The sequence below is a fragment of the Rhinolophus ferrumequinum genome, chromosome 10, assembly GCF_004115265.2.
Source record: "Rhinolophus ferrumequinum isolate MPI-CBG mRhiFer1 chromosome 10, mRhiFer1_v1.p, whole genome shotgun sequence".
Classification (NCBI taxonomy): domain Eukaryota; kingdom Metazoa; phylum Chordata; class Mammalia; order Chiroptera; family Rhinolophidae; genus Rhinolophus; species Rhinolophus ferrumequinum.
Genome location: NC_046293.1, coordinates 4,506,673 through 4,523,781, shown reverse-complemented (window position 1 = coordinate 4,523,781; position 17,109 = coordinate 4,506,673). Strand labels below are relative to the sequence as shown.

The window sequence follows — 17,109 nt, the reverse complement described above, 5'->3', positions numbered from 1 at the left end:
AAAGTTTCTCAAACCCTGGCCGTGGTTGACCTGGCCCTCCCGGCGGCTGCCCCGGGTAGTGGCCCCTTGGGCCAGCATCCTTTGCTGCAGACAGACGCGTCCTAAGCCAAGGACTCAAGTTAGGAAAATACCATGTGGTGTGAACAGCTTGTTGTTATTTATTCCAATGAAGAACTCGTGAACATGGGGCTGTCTGCTGCCTGTTTGGCTGTGATTGGTCCTTTCGTGTATGTGGCCGCCATTGGTGGTGGCAGCTCAGGGCTCGGTAGAGGGCCACTTGCTTCCAGCATAGCCCTCCCTGCTCACCAGAGCTTCCGCTCGGACGAGGAAGCGGGCAGGAGGCAGCTCACAGCCCTGTGTGGGGACGGGGCCCCCACCGGCTGAGGCTCAGGGTTTCGTGGGCATGAGCCACCGGGAACAGAGGTTGGCACAGTCGCAGCAGTGGATGAGTGATAATGAAGAACAGATCAGCCCATTCGCCTGGTTCCAAACCAGAGCGGGAGCCGCCCGTGGGCCATGGGTACAGGCCCGGTAGAAGTGCTGCTACAGGGAGACTGGCTCCTTAGGCTTTGGGACGAGGGACCCCTAGGTAACCCGTGATGGTGACCACATCATGCTCCATGCTGGCTCTGCTGTAAACCTTCCCTGCAGAAGTCATGGGAGGCTTTGGGTGCATTGAACTTTTCCTACGAAATGTTAAAATTGTGACTATTAAAGTGTGTCGAGCCTGGAGAGCAAGGCAACAGTGCTATGAAAAAACACTGACAATGACAAACTGCTGCTGGAAAGAACCTGGGCTTTGGGGAAGCACTTGGGTCCTAATCCGGCTTTGCTCCCGATGAGGCCTGCTGGCGAGTTGATTAACCCACACTTTGCAGAGTGACCGCCTCATCAAATTCACCCCTCCCTTAAAATCAGGATATTTGGCAGTGTCTGGAGACAGTCTGGGTTGTCACTCTGTGTGTGTGTGTGGGGGGGGGGTCGGCAGGGGCACTGGCACATAGTGGGTTGTTCCTGGGTTGCTGCGAAACATCCTACAATATACAAGACAGGCTCTTCCCCTACAGAGTTCCCCTGGGGCCAGGAGGGGCGGGGGTGGGGGGAGGTAAATGTCCGTTGTGCTGAGATTGAGAAATCTCTGGGGCCTGAGCCAGCCTGTGTCCGACTGTGGTTTTATTGGGTGAGATTATCTAGTAATATTCATGAGGATAAAGCGCCATGCCTTGCGATGTCAGCTTTTGCAGGCCAGCAGTGGCAGTTGGTCCTGCTCAGGGGACATTCACTGAACGTTGGGTTCATTCTAGGCCTCTGCCCTTGAGCCTTGGAGAGACAACCATGTAGATAACTCACAGGGTGAACTGGATGAGGAGGGGTCCAGGGTGTGGCCGGGGAGAGGCTGAAGCTGTCTGGGGGGGACAGTGCCTTCTGGAGGAGGAATGAGAAGGGAGGCAGGCCCTGCATGCTCTAATCCCTCTTAATACAAATTGTTTTGCCTCCTTTCTTCTGGGTTGATAACCCTGGTGTGAGCAGCACACTGTCAGGAAACGCTCGGAATTCAGCGTCTGCTGGGGGGTGGGGATCTCTGCTTTGTCAGGGCCCCTGTGGCCAGTGTCTGGGGAACTGTGACATTACATGACCACTTGCCCTCAGCTGAATTTGTAGGCGTTGAAATTTAGAAAAGGGCCTTCTGAGGTCGTCTCTTGTAAGCCGTTCCCAGGCAGGGACAAGCTCAGCACTGTCCCCGAGAGAAGGTCACCACCACTGCAGGGACTGAAACTGGCCGCTCCTTCTGTAAGGACAACGTCTTGTGGTGGGGAAGCTCGAGTGCTGTCCGGTTTCGTTTTAAGTGGGAATTTACTCTTTAGGCATAATTTGGTTCAATACGTCGTTATTATCCTCACTGGCTACCAGGGTTCAGCTTTACCCTGAGGCAGGCGTGTGGGGACCCTCTTGAGCCCGACACGGGAGGAACTTAAACATTTGTTTAGTCAGTATTTATTGAGGGCCTGCTGTGTGCCCAACTAGGGCCTGGGTGTAGCAGGGACCACGCTGACACCGCCGCTGCCTCGGGAAGCAGGGAGTGGAGGGGCAGACAGAGGACACGGTGAGGTGGAGAAGACCCACACAGACGGGCAAAGTGAGACAGTGCTGTGTGAACGAAATAGAGGCGATGGAGAGACCGGAGGCAGAGGGGTCAGAGCAAAGACCCACGGTCAGCGTGTCCTCAAGCACCCCATCTGTGTAACAGCGTAGGCTGTGCCAGGTGCAGCAACTTAAATTTCCTTTGGGAGGGATTGTCCCAAGGTTCCCAGATGAATAGATGCCCAGAAAAGTCACGAGGTCGTGAGCTTCTCAATTTGCACGCATGTGTCTCTACAAGCAGCAAGAGCTAACCGAGGCACCCACCTTGCCAGAGATGAATCAAGTCTGCCCTTTGGCCTCTGCCATTTTGAAATGACCTCAATTCCACTGAAACTGGGGAGCCCGTTTCAATGGTGGCATCTCCCAGTGTCATTCTTGGGCTACAGAGCCACTCCAGAGCTTTTTCCTATATCCCAGTGTCCTCTGGGTCTTCTCAGGGGACACATCACATACGACAAATCCTCTCACCTGTCCTTCTCCATTAGATATCCCATTTCCACTCAGCATAGGCCATGCCAGGTCCACGTTCAGTAACCAACCTAGCCAGCCGTTCAGAACCACTCCCGGCTGCTTCTGCTCGTGCCCCTGAGCTCAGACTCTGCAGTGAGGGCGTTTCTACCCGTGAATACAACCCCCTCGAAAGGAGCGTTTCTTCTGCCTCGGCCCAACACCCTTACACCCTTTCCCCCACACGTTTCCCCTTTTTTGCTGACGTAAATTAGCGAACGTTTGCAATTTTTAAAAAAAGATATAAGCCTTCTCCTCTCAGCTTTGACTGTGCTTATCTTCGGGGACAGGCTGGAACTGACTGTAGTTATAAGTCTGGGGGGCTGGGGAGGGTGATAGGGACGGGAACGAGATGAAGCAGCGTCCCCTTGAAAGGCAGGCACCTCAGATGAGGGCATCGTGGGGTGTCCTGGAAGGAGAGCACCTCTCCGGCAGACAAGGGGGGTGCAGGGCTCCTTGGACTCGTCTGCAGATCACTATTCCAATCTCAGAGTCCCTCTCTTCCCCCCCAGAATGCCCCACCTTTCACATGGGAAATCTGGGGACCCTGTGGATTTGGTCTGTGTTGTCCTGTACAACCCGCCCAGGATTAGCCTCTGCATTTGCGTGTCAGCTCGATCAGCCCTGCAGCCCCAAGAGATAAGGGGTTCTTTTAGGGCTACCAGGAACTCCCTGGGGTCCTAAACAGACCTGCGAGGACTGTTCTTTTCCCTGTAAAACTCTTTGGTGTGACCATAAAGAGCAAACACAGCCACTGTCCTTATACAAACTGTGCTTATATTGTGTGCAGAAGTCACAACTCCGTCTGCCGAAGCTGGGGATTTAATGGGTGCTTAGTTCTGGGCGGTTACAGATGATTGTTGGCCACCATGTGCCGTGATCCACTAGAATTCGACTCTCTGGTGATCACTAAATAGATCCCCCCCTGCCTTTCAATCAACCGGAACAAGTATCTGATCACAGATTCCCATCCATGAGGCTATGTCGCCTGCAATGATTTCGGGTAGCAAATTCTGTAGTAATCAGGGTTCAGCTGCAGATAACTGGGACAACTTTGGGTGCCTGAGACAGAAAGGAATTGGAGACAGGAAGTTAGGTGACTGCAGAGCCATTGGAAGCCGGGAGGAGCAGGCTGAGGACAGGTCCTTAGACTAATACTGCAGGGCTGGCTGCCTCTGCCTGGCCCACGGGGCTGCGACTCCAGAAGCACAGATTTGGGGCCAGGTAGTTCCCAGTCACCTCTCCCGGTCCACTCTGCACCGTTTTCCTTCCTGACCACTATGGACTGCTGGGCTTTCTTGCCTCTGGATTCCATCTGGATTCCATCTGGATTTGACCAATAGGAGGCCCTGGCAGGAAGAAGGTGCATGCAGGGGAATGAGATCATTTACTCCTCTGGCCCTGTCCCTCTGCTGGGCCACTGTGGGTGACCGTGGGTTGGCTGTGTCCCTCTACCACCGCCCCGAGCCATCGCTCCCTCTTAGCTTTCCTGTAATCCCCTTTCTGGGCTCCAGAACCCACTCACGCCTCTGTCCCTTTAGGCTTTGAAGTGTGGCAGCTCCCTCATGGTGTGAGTCTTGGGGTGCATCACCCTCTCTTCTGGGTTCCCTTAACCCTGCCCAGCAGTCCCTTTATTAAATACTCTCAGTTCCTACATTTGAGTGTGCCATCTCTTTGCTGCCGGACTCGGTGACACACCTACTCAGCTGTGATCCAGGACTCAGGGAGCTGCCAACACAAGCAGAGGCTCCAGAGCCGTGCCCCGCCGGCTACACCTGCCCCAGCAAGACGGATGTCGGCACGGCTGCTTCTCGCCCCACTTTGTCACAAACCCCCCTCTGGCACGGGGGCACTGGAAGGGCACAAACTAAATGACGCATCTCTGTGCCTCTGTAACATGGGGACGTAATAGTACCAGTAAAATCAGCGGGCCCCAAATTACGTTTTCTTCATCATCATTTCTCACTAAACATTAGCAATAATATCAGTAATACTTGTCAGTTTTGTAACTTCTGGTGAACAGCCAACCCCACTTTCCTGCTCCTATGTTCTCCTTGTTTCCATGTCCCGTCTTTTGCCTGATCTGTCAGCAGAGAAAGTGTGCTTAGCTTCCTCGCCACCCAGCACAATTTCATCCCGGCTCATGAAGATTCAAGCTCAAGAGACCCACTCAGGTGTGAGGGGTTCTCTGGCTGTCTTGCCATCCTGGGATCTCTCCTTGTTGAATTTCAGGCTGTACCTTCCACCTGGACCATTCTCACCCATCTTCTTTAACTGGTAAACTTTGATTCACCCATCAAGGCCCACTTCTCCTTGGGAAAAACTTCATTCTTTAGGCAACGACAGCCATCAGTATTTAACCATGGATCCCATTTTGTGCCAGGCATTGGTCTAGGCACTGGGACAAAGGAAACTTTCAGGTCTGTGGTAAGGGATTGTAGAGAAGACTGACTTTGGATAAGGCAGTTAGGGAAGGCTTCCTGAAGAGGGAGGAAAGCTGGTGGTGAGGGTAAGAACTTAGCCATTTTAAAAGCTGGGGCAGGGGATTCTAGGCAGAGAGAACAGGAAGTGTGAAAAGCCCGACACAGGAAGGCATGAGGCACTTTCAAGGGACAGAAAGGCGGTCAGTGTAGCTGGGAGGGCATGAGGGCGGGAGAGGTTAGGAAACAAGGATGGAGATGTACCAGCAGGTCACATTGGGACTTATGGGCTAGGCTGTGCAGACTGCCTTTTATTTTAAGAGCTATTGGATGCCCCTGGTAGGTTTTGAGTGGATTGGGACATGAAGTGGGTGCTCTGGTTGCTTGTGGAGAAAGCAACAACTGGTGGGGTGTTGGAGGGGTGGAGAAGCTCGCAGCCCCGGAGGGTCCAGCCAGGAGGCTGCTGTGTGGTCCAGGTGAGAGGAAGCAGGGCCTGGCCTGGTGGAGGGGTGAGGGTGGAGGGCCGGCCTGGAGGCCGAGGTGACCGTTTGCTGATGGTGGGGATGTGGAGGCCTCAGGGAAAGCTGAGTCCCGGCCTCTGGCCTCAGTAGCTGGGTGGCTGGTGCTGCCATGTGGAAACGGGAACACGGGAGGAACTGGTTTGGTTGACATAGCGGGAAGGGGAGAGGGACAGAGAGAAGAAATAATTAAATGTGAGTAGCCTGAGAGGCGTCTAAGGGGCCAGGAGGTGGGGCTGGGTCGTGGGGCTCCCAGGGAGAGCTTTCCGGTAGGTCTGTGGTGGCATTGCTTTCAAAGCATCAGACCTGCAGCCAGCGGGAGGAAGCTGCCTGCAGACGCAGCCCAGCAGGCCCTGCAGAAGCCACAGCCCCAGAGGAAGTGAACAGCTCGGCCCCTGCCTCCCAGCGGCCTCTGCAGCCCCCTGCTGACCTAGGGAACCCGGAACCTGCTTCTGTTTAGAACCCGGGACCACCGCTGGAGCTCGTGGCCTTCATTTCCTGGCGTGGAGTAAGCACCCAGGTGAGTCCTCCTGGCATCTCAGCTGGCGGGAGGCCTCGGCCGCTGGGGCTTTCTGTCTGTCCCTGAGGCTTGGGAGTTGGAGCTCACACAGGGAGGGCTCGAGAGGCCCCAGGAAACTGAGGCCAGATTGCAGTCTCAGCTGAGGGGGCGGGCAACGTGGTCTCCTGAGTCCCGTGATCGGGGCAGCCATTCCTTCCTCCCCAGAGGCCCCGACACGCAGAAGGGCACTGCCCTACCTCTTGTGTAGCCAGGTGAAGTATTCCCCATTCCACCATGTCATCTCCCATGAGCTCATCCAACGCCTGGGGAAGAAAGGGCATCCCTAGTCTTCAGAGGAAGAACTGAGGGCCGCGTCAGGGAAGGGATTGTCCGGGCTACTGATGGCTCGAGGAGGTCCCAGCTCTGTGTCCACCGGGCTGCCTTTGGCCAGCATGGACTCCAGCCTCTCCTTGTAAAGAAGCGTCAGGACCAGAGAGGGGAGGGGGTTTGCCCAAAGTCACACAGCCAGAATGAGGAAGAAGAGCCAGCCTGGGGCCCAGGCCCCCTCACGCCCAGGCTGGCTCTTTCCTCTTCTCTGGCCACAGCCCACAAACCGAATCCTGGTGTCCAATAGGAGGCTTGGTGATTCAGGGGCCAGGTCTGTTCAGCGACTGTGTTCTCCCCCTTCCCACTTCAGGACAGGACGGACCCCTGGTGTCCCCATGCTGGCTGCTAGTGTGATGGGGTGGCCCCAGCCCCGTGAATGCCTCTTTCTCACCACAGCTCCAGACCCTGCTGCTCTAGCCAGGCCTCCTGGGGGCTGGAGCTGACCAGCTGTGCTGCATGACACCCTGCCCAGATGTCTGTTAAGGGTTAGAAATCCTGCGGAAGACCAGGGGCTGAAGAGAGAGAAGGCGGGAGGGCAGGCTGCCAGCCAAGCAGGAGAGGAAGTGAGCTAGGGAAACAGAAAGGAGGTGCATCCACCCATCCAGGCCTGGGGCGAGCCCAGGCCTCCTATAGCGAGGTGGTGACACGCTGAAAGTGCTGGCCCTGCCCAGGCTGGCATGAGCAGTGAGACCCCCAGATTACCCCGACAGAGAGCCTCGTTCAGAATCCAGGTGGGGCCAGGCAGGGCCAGGCCACCCTCTGAGAGCCCAGCCTGCACTGAGCGGGGGACAAGTCCCAGGACAGCTTCGGTCTGCTCACTCGAAGGCTGGTGGTGCTGCTCTGTGCCCACCCGTCTCTGGCTTAGTGGCCCAGAGGGCTCAAGCCTAGAGCCCTGCCCCCTCCCCATGGGAGCTCAGGGTCTATAAATACCATCCGTCAGTGTGTTCACCCAAACCAGCCCCCACACGCTCCCCCCACAGGCCCTCCCAGGTTTCCTCCTTGAGCTCAGGGTCTCCTGGATGGGACAAGCTCTGAGGAGGGTCCTCCCCTCCTTTGTCCTGGGGGAAGGGTGGGGGCTTCCTGTGTGCTGCAGGAGAGCGGTGGGCTGGCCACTCTGTGCCTGGCTGAGGCGCCATTCTCCTGCTGAGCCTGGGCTTGGGCTGTGCCCTCAGCCACGTGCCTTCCTCCCCCCGTGTCCTGCGTCCTGCGAGGACGGGCTCCATGCCCCCCTCTCTTCAGGGGCCCTGACCCCTTGCCTAGGCACATAGCGACGTGTCCACCCAGAGCCAGCACCCACCCTCTCCCTGTGCCTCTCGGTCTGGAAGAAATGACACAGAGTGAGTTTGGACAGTGATGCCCTCTGTCCTCTGCATCCCTCAGGGCTGGCAAGGAAGAGATGGAGCCAGAATCCTTCTACAACCTGCTGCAGCTCCCCAAGGAGGTGGAGGAGGAGCTCCCACAAGGTTCTGTGCCCAAGCGGGGTTGGGGGCCCGGAGGGCGGAGAGCGAGGGTCTGCGTCGCCAGAAGCGCAGGCCGTGCCCTCCAGGTCATCAGCTGAACCCCGGTTCCATTCAGCCTCAGCCTACGCCTTCCATTTTATACTTGATACCCCCTCCCCACTTCTGGAACCTTCCGCAGTTATCGCCATGCCCCTTATAACTGCACATCTCCAGGTTAGGAGTGACGGTAAGAGGGGGTGATGTGTGCCTACCATGTGCTGAGAGCGTCTTCTAGAAGCGTCTCATTTATTGCTCTGAGGGTAGGTGCTGTTACCTCCTTTTTAGAGACAGGAAACTGAGGCACAGAGAGTAACACAGCGGAATAGCAGGAAACTCCTTTAGCAAGTGGGGAGCTGGGATTCTGAGCCCAAGGAGGGTGGCGCCAGAGTTCAGGCTCCAGGCCTACTGGGGCACATCTACCCGGATCTGCCACCTGGCAGGGCGCAGGTCTACTGGCCTGCTCCCTTCACGCATGTGGGACCAGGCACATCCGGGAAACCCAAGTCACTTTGGATGTTTGATGCTCAGGGTGTGTGTGTGTGTGTGTGTGTAAGTGTGAGAAACAGCAGGACCAAATTCCCTTTGTGGTCAAGGTGCCAGCTCTACAGGTGAGCTGCAGGAAGAGAGCTGCCAGGGCCCTGCAGAGTTCCCACATTCATGCCATTCTCACCTCTGATTTCAGGACAAAAGAAGAAATACTTGCCCCCCACTTCCCGGAAGGATCCCAAATTTGAAGAATTACAAAAGGTGCGAAGCCTTCTCCTACCCTGAGTTCTCTGCAAGCAGATTTTCATCTTCCTGGGGTGGGGACAGTGGGCCATCCTGTCCTCCCTGACGTCTGGCTGGTGGGTGGTGACCCCGCAGTTCCTTGGGATACTTCTTGAACGGCTACGTGAAGGAACAGTTATTGAGCACTGACTGTATACTTTTATGTACATGATCCCAGGAAACCTCACAGGGTTGAGAGGGATCTGTTGTCACCTGCATCCCAGGAAGGGGACAACAGTGCTTGGACAGGTGGCCTGACCTGCTGTGGGGCACACAGCTGGCCAGCGACAGAGCTGGGGGTTGACCCAGGCTGTGGGCTACAAAGCTTGTGCTGCTCCTTCACTTACTTGGCTGCTACGGCAATGGACAGCTGGCAATGTGGGCAGGAACAGGTGTTGTCACTCACCTGTTCACGGTTCTCTCCTAGGCTGCAGGACCAGCTGGGCACAGGCTCGGGGCTTCCATCCTCCTCTGCCCTATTTCTCTAGTCTCCATGTGACCTTTCTATTGCCTCCTCCAGGCAGGCCTCCAGACCTGCACTACTTTACATCCCCAGAGGATTTGTGACCCATTTTCCATCCCTTCCTTCCTCCCTCCCATTCTCTTACTCCTTCCATTCACCTTTCCCACTGTAAGGCACTGGGACACAGGGTAGACCCAGCGTGGTCCCTTCTGGAAAATTTGTCAGGGTGCTGACATGTCATCTTAGTTTGGATTCCTCAAAAAGCTGATCCTGAGATAAGGACATAGGTGCACATAATTGAGTTGGGACGTGACAATCACGGGAGAGAAGGAAGGGAAGTGGGGAAATAAGATGGGGAGGAAAGGAACCGCCCCCTCCTGGTGAGTGTTGGAACAGGTGACGGCTGTGAGAGCTTCAGCCTATGGGGCACCTGTGGACAGCACCTCAGAGAGAGTTCCTACCCAGAGGGAGAAGATCTGTGTCTTTATACACCAACTCCTGGTTAGCTCAGGGCTGCTCCATTAAAGGGACAGGCATTACTTCTCTGCTGCTTCTGGCCCTGGAGCACAAGCGGGGTGCGGCTGGTCTCCAAGGGCGGCCCTCAGGCAGAGCTGTAGAGGGGAGCAGCTAGTGTAGCTCCTGTATTCCTAACACTTTACACAGGACAAAACAGCACTCCCACAGTGCCCAGATCTGTGGTGGAGAGAAGCAGAGCGTTTTCGGGAGTCTAGAGCAGGCTAACCCTAACTCAGCCTGAGAGAGAAGGGAGGGTTTCCCGGAGGAGGTGACTTTTGACCTTGTCTTGAAGGAGGGGTGGGAGTCGGCAGGTGGGAGGAGAGCATTCCAGGAGGAGGAGGGCACAGGGCCAGGTGAGGGGCCAGGTGAAAAGTGGCCCCTGGGTCAGCGGTCTCCGCCGGGCCTGCAGGTACTGATGGAGTGGATCAACGCTGAGCTCCTGCCTGAGCACATTGTGGTCCGCAGCCTGGAGGAGGACATGTTTGACGGGCTCATCCTGCACCACCTTTTCCGTAAGCGGCTGTCCCCCACCTACCCCTCTAGGATCCCACAGATGGGCGCTTCACCTCATCCTCCCACCCCCGGCTGAACTTGGGCCACTGTTCTTGCTTTTTCTGTGCTAAACCTTGGACTCTCCCACCCCACACTGCCTCTCAAACATTTACGGAGTGCCTGCTGTTTCTCAGCTGCCAGGGATAACAGAGAAACCTATGTCCCCTCCCCGGGCTGTCTGGGGCTGCTAGAAGGGAAAACAGGCTATTGGGGAGAGCACCCATCAGCTAGCGGAGGCTGCTCCTGGCCCCGCAGGCCTTCACCACCTACCCTCTCCCTTTGCTGGTGTGAGGTTGCGTTGGTCTACATGCCTGTCTTCTGCACAAAGCTGGGTGGTCCTGGAGGGAAGGAGTGGGTCTGATTCCGGGGCCAGCCTGGGGCCTGGCCCAGCACCGGTTACAGAACCCTACAGAGGGTTACAGAACAATCCCACCAGCCGAGGCTAATGCTTCCTGAACACTTACCACAGAGCAGGTGAGGTTAATCCCCAGAACAGCTCTGTGCCATTACTATCCCCATGTTACAGATGAGGAAACCGAGGCTCCGAGAGGTCTAGCAACTCGCCTAAGGTCTCACAGTGAAGAAAGCAGGGGAGTTTGGCCTTAACGGTTTGACCACGCTGCCCTGCAGAAAGGAAGTGCACGCAGCTGTATGCAAGGCTGAGGGGTGGGGCGTGGGGTGGTCAAGGTGAGGCAGGCCAGGGGGGGGCAGCTCAGAGGGCCTGGGCTTGCTCGGGCCCCACAGCCCACAGGCCCCATGTATGGAGGGGCTGCGTGTTCACTACCTGAAAGCTGGCCAGGCTCAGCCTACTGGAGGTAGGGCCCTAGCTATGGGTCCCCTGCAGGGGCCCAAACTCTCCTCCCCTCCTCTGCCTTCTCCCACCCTCTCACTGCCTCCTCCCCACCCCCTCCTGTCCCATCCTGCCCTCTCCCAAACCCAGAGAAGCTGGCGGGGATCAAGCTGGACGTGGAGGAGATTGCCTTGACGGCAGTGAGCCAGAGGCGCAAGCTCGAGGCAGTCCTGGAGGCCACCAACCGCAGCCTGCAGATGGACAAGCAGCAGGTCAAATGGAGCGTGGACAGTACGTGGGGCCTCAGCCCGGGCTGAGGTCTGCGGCAGGGCTGGGGGAGCCTGGGTCCTTTTGCACCAGGGACAGCTTCTTGTTTACCCAGGAGCACGCTTCAGCCACCTTAGGTGTGGGCACAAGCTGGGGACGTAGAAGGAGGCAGAAGCCTCAGGCCGGTGCAGAGGAACAGACTCCTGTGCACAAACAGCCCTGGGCACTTCTGTTCCCCGAGGGTGTCACTGTAGCCAAACAGATAATGTGAAGGAAAAACGTAGGCTTGTTAATAACAGCGACCACTTACTGAGTTCCAAGTACCATGATGAACCCACCTACCTCATTAGAGGGGGCACTAACGGTCCCATCTCATTAGTTCCTTTAAATTATATCTGCAGTGCTTTTCTTGCAAGAAATGAGAGCATGCAAAGCACCCAAACTTCCCCATCCCACTAACAGTTTGGTCTGAATTTCCTGCCATTCTAGTCGCCACATTCTCCCCATTTTCCAGACGAGAAACTGAGGCTGGAAGGAGATAAATAGCTTCTCCACGGTTGGGTGGCAATGATGTACCAGTTTTCAAACCCACTTTTTGTTGGGCCATATGCCACTGTCTTCACCACTGTTTAAAATCTCATGTTCAATATGACAGGTATTAAATTAAGTCACATTGAACTTAAAGCTAACAAATTGTCTAACCAGTGTCCTGCCGTAGGACGGGACACGGGGTCATTTCCAATCGTAAACGGCACTTCAGTGAACATCTCTGTGTCTAACCCCCATCCACACGGTGGGCTGTGTCCTGGGCTGTATTCACAGGGGAAAAGTGTGACTATTTTTCAGTCTAAATATAAATCTCCAGGCCTCTGATTTCCAGAAGGCCAGACACAGGCCTCCTTGGTCTTCAGTGGGTTGTTGTGACGCGAAGGAGACCTCCCTGGGGCCCCAGGTTTGGGCGGTCCCTTGGCTCTGACCTCATACCCCTCTCCCCTCCCAGCCATCTTCCACAAGGACCTGCTGGCCACCTTGCATCTCCTTGTGGCCCTGGCCAAGCGCTTCCAGCCCAGCCTGCCCCTCCCAATGGATGTCCAGGTGGAGGTGATCACCATGGAGGTAAGGGCTGGACATGGGGGTTCCTCACACAGAGCGGCTTCTTGGGTGGACATTGCCATACCCTGGATTGAGGGGTGCTGCATGGGCAGGGGCTGAGCCACGAGAAATAGCAGATCCCACCAGGACAGCCGTGGGCACCGGGCTGGAGCCGTGAGTGGGAGATGCCGTGAACAGAGTGGGGCTGGCCAGGACCCAGCGGGGCCGTGGGGAGGCCCCTGGGCTGACCAGTCCCACTTACCGCAGCAGATGGCATCTGCCTGGGGGTTTCAGAAAGGTCCTGGCTGATGGCAGCCATGTCACGTGGGCCACAAAGGGTCCATCTGTTTACGGCCTTTCGGGGGCCTTCCCACCACTGAGTCACAGCCCCTGGCCTTGTCACTGCGGTACCATCTCATTCACTGGCTGATGGCTATGATGAAGGTTTCGGGGTTTCTCCACCCCACAGGGCTCTTTCCAGTACAAGCAGACTTGTACAGGAGTCCACGACTTCTCTCTCAGACAGGCTCTGAGCACTGCAGAGAGGGCCCCTCCCTGCTTTTGCTCCCCGTTATACCCCAGCCTCTGGGTACCCAGTGAGCAGGGGGGCGTCCTGTCCCTGGGTTTACCTTTGACTTAACAGAATAAGCCAAGTCTGGCCAAACTCAGGTGAATTCAGTCTTACTTTTTTCAAAACCACTGATTAAAATTCTGCACTGAGCAGTTTCGCGGCTTTGTTTATACTTTTTATGTGAATCAGAGGTGACTCCATTCCTTCACTCATTGACTCATTTACTCACGCATCCATCTGTCCGTCCGTCCGTCCATCCATCCCTCCACCCACTCACTCATCATCCATTCATTATTCAGATCAACATACGTATATTGACCCCTGTAATCCAGGCGTTGGATGAGACTCGGGATACCTGGAAAACGAGGCAGACACGGTCCCCATCCTCGTGGGGCTCAAGGCTCATGGGAAGAAGGACAAGTATTTGGACACAGTGATGAGACTGCCCAGGAGGCCACCTGAGGAGGGAGTGAAGGGGGTCCCTCAGGGCTGCTTTGGCCTCTAGAGTCTTTGAGCAGCAGACGTGGGATGACTCAATTCCTCCCCCTTTTTCCTTTCTTAGAGCACCAAGAGTGGCCTGAAGTCGGAGAAGTCAGTGGAACAGCTCACTAAATGCAGGTGAGAGAAAGCAGGATGCCGGGCTGTGCTTTACGGAGTTGGCGGTGGGCTGCGAGAGAAATCAGAACAGGGGTGACGTTTGTGGGCGGAGTTAGTGAGGGGCCGGGGTGCTACGAAGGTCTCTACCTTGCAGGCGGTGGGGGTCACACAGGTGTGTAAAAATGCACGAGCTATACACTTAGGATGTGTGCAATTTATTGTATGTATAATAACCCCCTGCCCCCCAAAAACCTAAAATGGCAACCACCAAAACAACAAAATCCAGACATTTCTAGGCGTGGAAACCTCAGGGGCAGGGGATGAGCTTCTTTTGCTGTTTGCTTCCCACGGGGGCCCTGCCTCCTTACAAAGCTGCCAGGAAAAACACGCCAGTTTCTTTGTCAACCTCACTAAGTCTTATCACAGCAAGGAAGCACAGGTCTGAAGATTTTTTTAACCCTTTGTTTGATTTTTTTCCTCTCCTTTAGCACAGACAAGGACCAACCCCCGAGTGAGTACTTTTCATAACTTACGGCAATCTTTTCTATCAGATATGTGTTGAAACAGACCTATAACGATGAAGGATTCATTGCTGGGCGTTCTCTCACATTTCCTTTGTGGTCTGTATTTGTATCTCGAGCCTTCTTCTGGTACATTTGTCCCTCTTTCTGTCTGTCCGTCATGGATCATGCTGTTCCTTCTCATCACACCACTCACATGTGTAGAGAGATTTGTAATTCCCACTGGTGGTGATGATGGAGGTAAGTGTGTGGGCTCTGGAAACAGACGGCCTGGGTTCAAACACCGGTTCTCCTGCGTATTAGCCATGGGAGCTCAGGAAAGGTTTTTAACCTGTCTGTGCCTCAGTCTCCTCATCTGTGAAATGGGGTTAACAATGGCACCCACATCTTAGGCCGGTGATGAGGAGACAAAGATCATTTGTAAATGTGTGCTTAGCACATGGTGAGGATTAAGTAGTGATTGTTCAATAGTGTGGCTATTGCTTTTGTGACAGCTACTCACTAATCGACTGACTGATCCAGACCCTCCTTCTTTCATTCATTTATTCCACGCTCAGTTGGCCTGGCCAGCTCTTCATCCACCCACCCACCCATCCATGCATCCGAACATCAGTTTTCTTTCCTAAACCCTCACCACAGAGCTACATCATCTGCAGATGTGGAAATAATGACCTGCGAGGGGCTTCTGAGAACAGGGGCAGAGGGAGGCTGAATGGCGGAAGGCAGGAGAAAGGAGGCGTAATGAAAGCTGGCGGATGTCCGTGTGTGCGTGTGTGGAGGGACAGCAGGAGAACACGGCAGGTTGCCCAGGGAGCAGTATTTAATGGGGGGCAGCATGAGGAGGGGTCACACGGTGAGGGGCAGGGCCTCCTCAAACCATTTCTAGCACAGTCATCCTGGGCCAGCCTGTGTCGTCTCAGCCCATGTTTGTCTCTCATTCCTGTGAAACAATTTTCCCTTTTAGTGACACAATTTCCCTGACCGCAAGCCATGAGATCTGGAAGGGACCACTGGTGCTCCCATCGTGATTACTGGTTTACGGGGCATTTTAACGTGCACGATGCTATCTGGTTTCTACTTTCCCCACTTCACCAATGAAGGAATACACTAAAGCACAGAGAGGTGAAGTGACTTGCTCAGAGTCACACAGCTGCTGAGTGGCAAAATCCAAAGGTCAAGTCTACCCAGTTTGAGTACTCAGTGTCCAAGGACCAGTCTCCCCGGGAAGGTGTGTTAGCTGCAAATAGGAAAGCAGCTTATGGGTAAAGAGTGTTAATCTGAGGACTTGGGGTGTCTAAGACTGGAAGCCTGAGCTGCCGAGATGCTGCTTCTGTTCCCAGGCCCCATGGGTGTGAGTCAGAGGCTGAGGGTGCTGGCCTTGGCCACGTTGCAGGTACAGACACTCTGGGAGAGCATGATGCCCTCATCCTGCCAGTCCAGAAATGCCAGGGAAGGTTCCTATGGGCTGAGTGTTAAGTCCAGGGCTGGCCCCCGGCTCAGCCACCCCTGGAAGCTCCCATGGACCTGTGAGTAGAGCAGGCCACTGGGAGGGGGCAGTTCCTGGTGGAAGGGATGGCAGCTGAGCAGACACAATAAATGGCGTCCGCTGCAGAAAGGATGACCACTTGTTGAAGTCCTGCTGTGTGCCCAGCCACCGTGCCAAGTGGGTTATGTGCTACCAGATTTGATCCTTGCAGCAACCCCACCTGGTGGGTGTTATCAGCCATCTTTTATGGGTGAGGAAACCAAGGCACAGAGAGGGGCAGCGATTCCCCCTGAGCCACACAGCCAGGGGCAGTGACTTAGACCCAGACTGTTTTCAAATTCAAGAATCTTGAGATAAAGGTATAGCTCTCCCTGCACTAGTTGCTCTGAGAAACTTCTGGGGAAAAGTCCCGTTTGGCACAAAGATAAGAGCAATGTAATGAGGTGTTTACTGGATCTGTCTACAGAGGACGTCTTTGATGAATTATTTAAGCTGGCTCCAGAGAAAGTGAACGCTGTGAAAGAGGTAAGAAAGATCAAAGCTCTGAGCACCTCTCTGGCTGCCGCCTACCCACTGCCCACCTGCCTTGTGCCTCGGGACAAAGGGACAGAAACAGGGCCCTTGTTCCACACCTGCTGTATGTTGGGTGCTTTGAGGGGGCTTTCTGTCCCCCTAAGCCCTGGGCCGGGGGCCTTGTTCTTTCTTGATTAGGCTATCGTGAACTTTGTCAACCAGAAGCTGGACCGCCTGGGCCTATCCGTGCAGAATCTGGACACCCAGGTAGGGAATAAGCTTCAGGGGCCCTAGGCAGGGAACGGCTGTGGGGTACAGTCAGAGAAGAGGGTCGTAGGGCCCTCTGTGTGCCAGGCCTGCCCTGTGTGCCCAGAGGGATGTCACCTCACAGAGCCTTGGGGTCCTCCTCTCCAACAGGAGGGGCTTTGGCTGGCAGGCAGCTTGCCAACCAGGGACACTGTGGGAACTGTGGAAGTGGGGACTGTGGAAGCTTCACAAAGGGGCGCTTCTGTGCTGCTATTACTTTTCATTGTAAAATAACCACTTTCCAGCTATTTTTTTCAAAATTAATCTCAGACCACCAGATCCCAAGACTGAAAGCACACGCGTTTTCCCTGCGTGACTGCGTTCGCTCACAGTGTTCCCTAGCTTTGTGCTGTGTGCCTGGCGTTGCTTAGGTACTGACACAGCCCCGCGTCCGTGGCTCCCCGAGCGGCTCAGCCCCGCCATGGCCGACTTACACCCCGTCCTTCTGGGGCGGGAATGGAATCTCACGTGGTTAGCATTTCTCAGTGGGTCATGGCCTTCCTAGGACACTGTGTGTCTGGTGTGTTCCCGCAACACGGGACCCCAGGGCCGCTGAGAAGCTGATGGTCAGCCCGGCGCAGGACGTGATGGTGTGGCTGTTAAGCTGCCCGCACGCTGCTCAGGGAGCATGGCCGGAGCGGAGAGGTCAGGGCCGGCCCCCGACGCTCCCAAGGGCCTATGGCATTCTCAGCCAG

At 55.4% G+C, this 17,109-nt stretch overlaps 1 protein-coding gene across 2 annotated transcripts in view; it reads left to right on the top strand.

The window, feature by feature from the left end:
• The first annotated feature begins 5,449 nt into the window (after window positions 1–5,449).
• The window catches only part of PARVG (parvin gamma), a 22,925-nt gene continuing 11,265 nt past the window's right edge, over window positions 5,450–17,109 (top strand). Inside the window, exons 1-11 of one of the 2 annotated variants that reach the window (XM_033118354.1) lie at window positions 5,450–5,545; window positions 6,048–6,107; window positions 7,854–7,936; window positions 8,655–8,719; window positions 10,129–10,231; window positions 11,212–11,352; window positions 12,329–12,444; window positions 13,554–13,609; window positions 14,077–14,099; window positions 16,062–16,120; window positions 16,307–16,375. In XM_033118354.1, the coding sequence (XP_032974245.1) occupies window positions 7,870–7,936; window positions 8,655–8,719; window positions 10,129–10,231; window positions 11,212–11,352; window positions 12,329–12,444; window positions 13,554–13,609; window positions 14,077–14,099; window positions 16,062–16,120; window positions 16,307–16,375 (699 nt within the window). In that variant the 5' untranslated portion in view covers window positions 5,450–5,545; window positions 6,048–6,107; window positions 7,854–7,869. Of the gene's footprint in view, window positions 5,546–5,885; window positions 6,108–7,853; window positions 7,937–8,654; window positions 8,720–10,128; window positions 10,232–11,211; window positions 11,353–12,328; window positions 12,445–13,553; window positions 13,610–14,076; window positions 14,100–16,061; window positions 16,121–16,306; window positions 16,376–17,109 lie in introns of those variants that run through there. The other variant, XR_004424195.1, reaches the window with a different exon arrangement.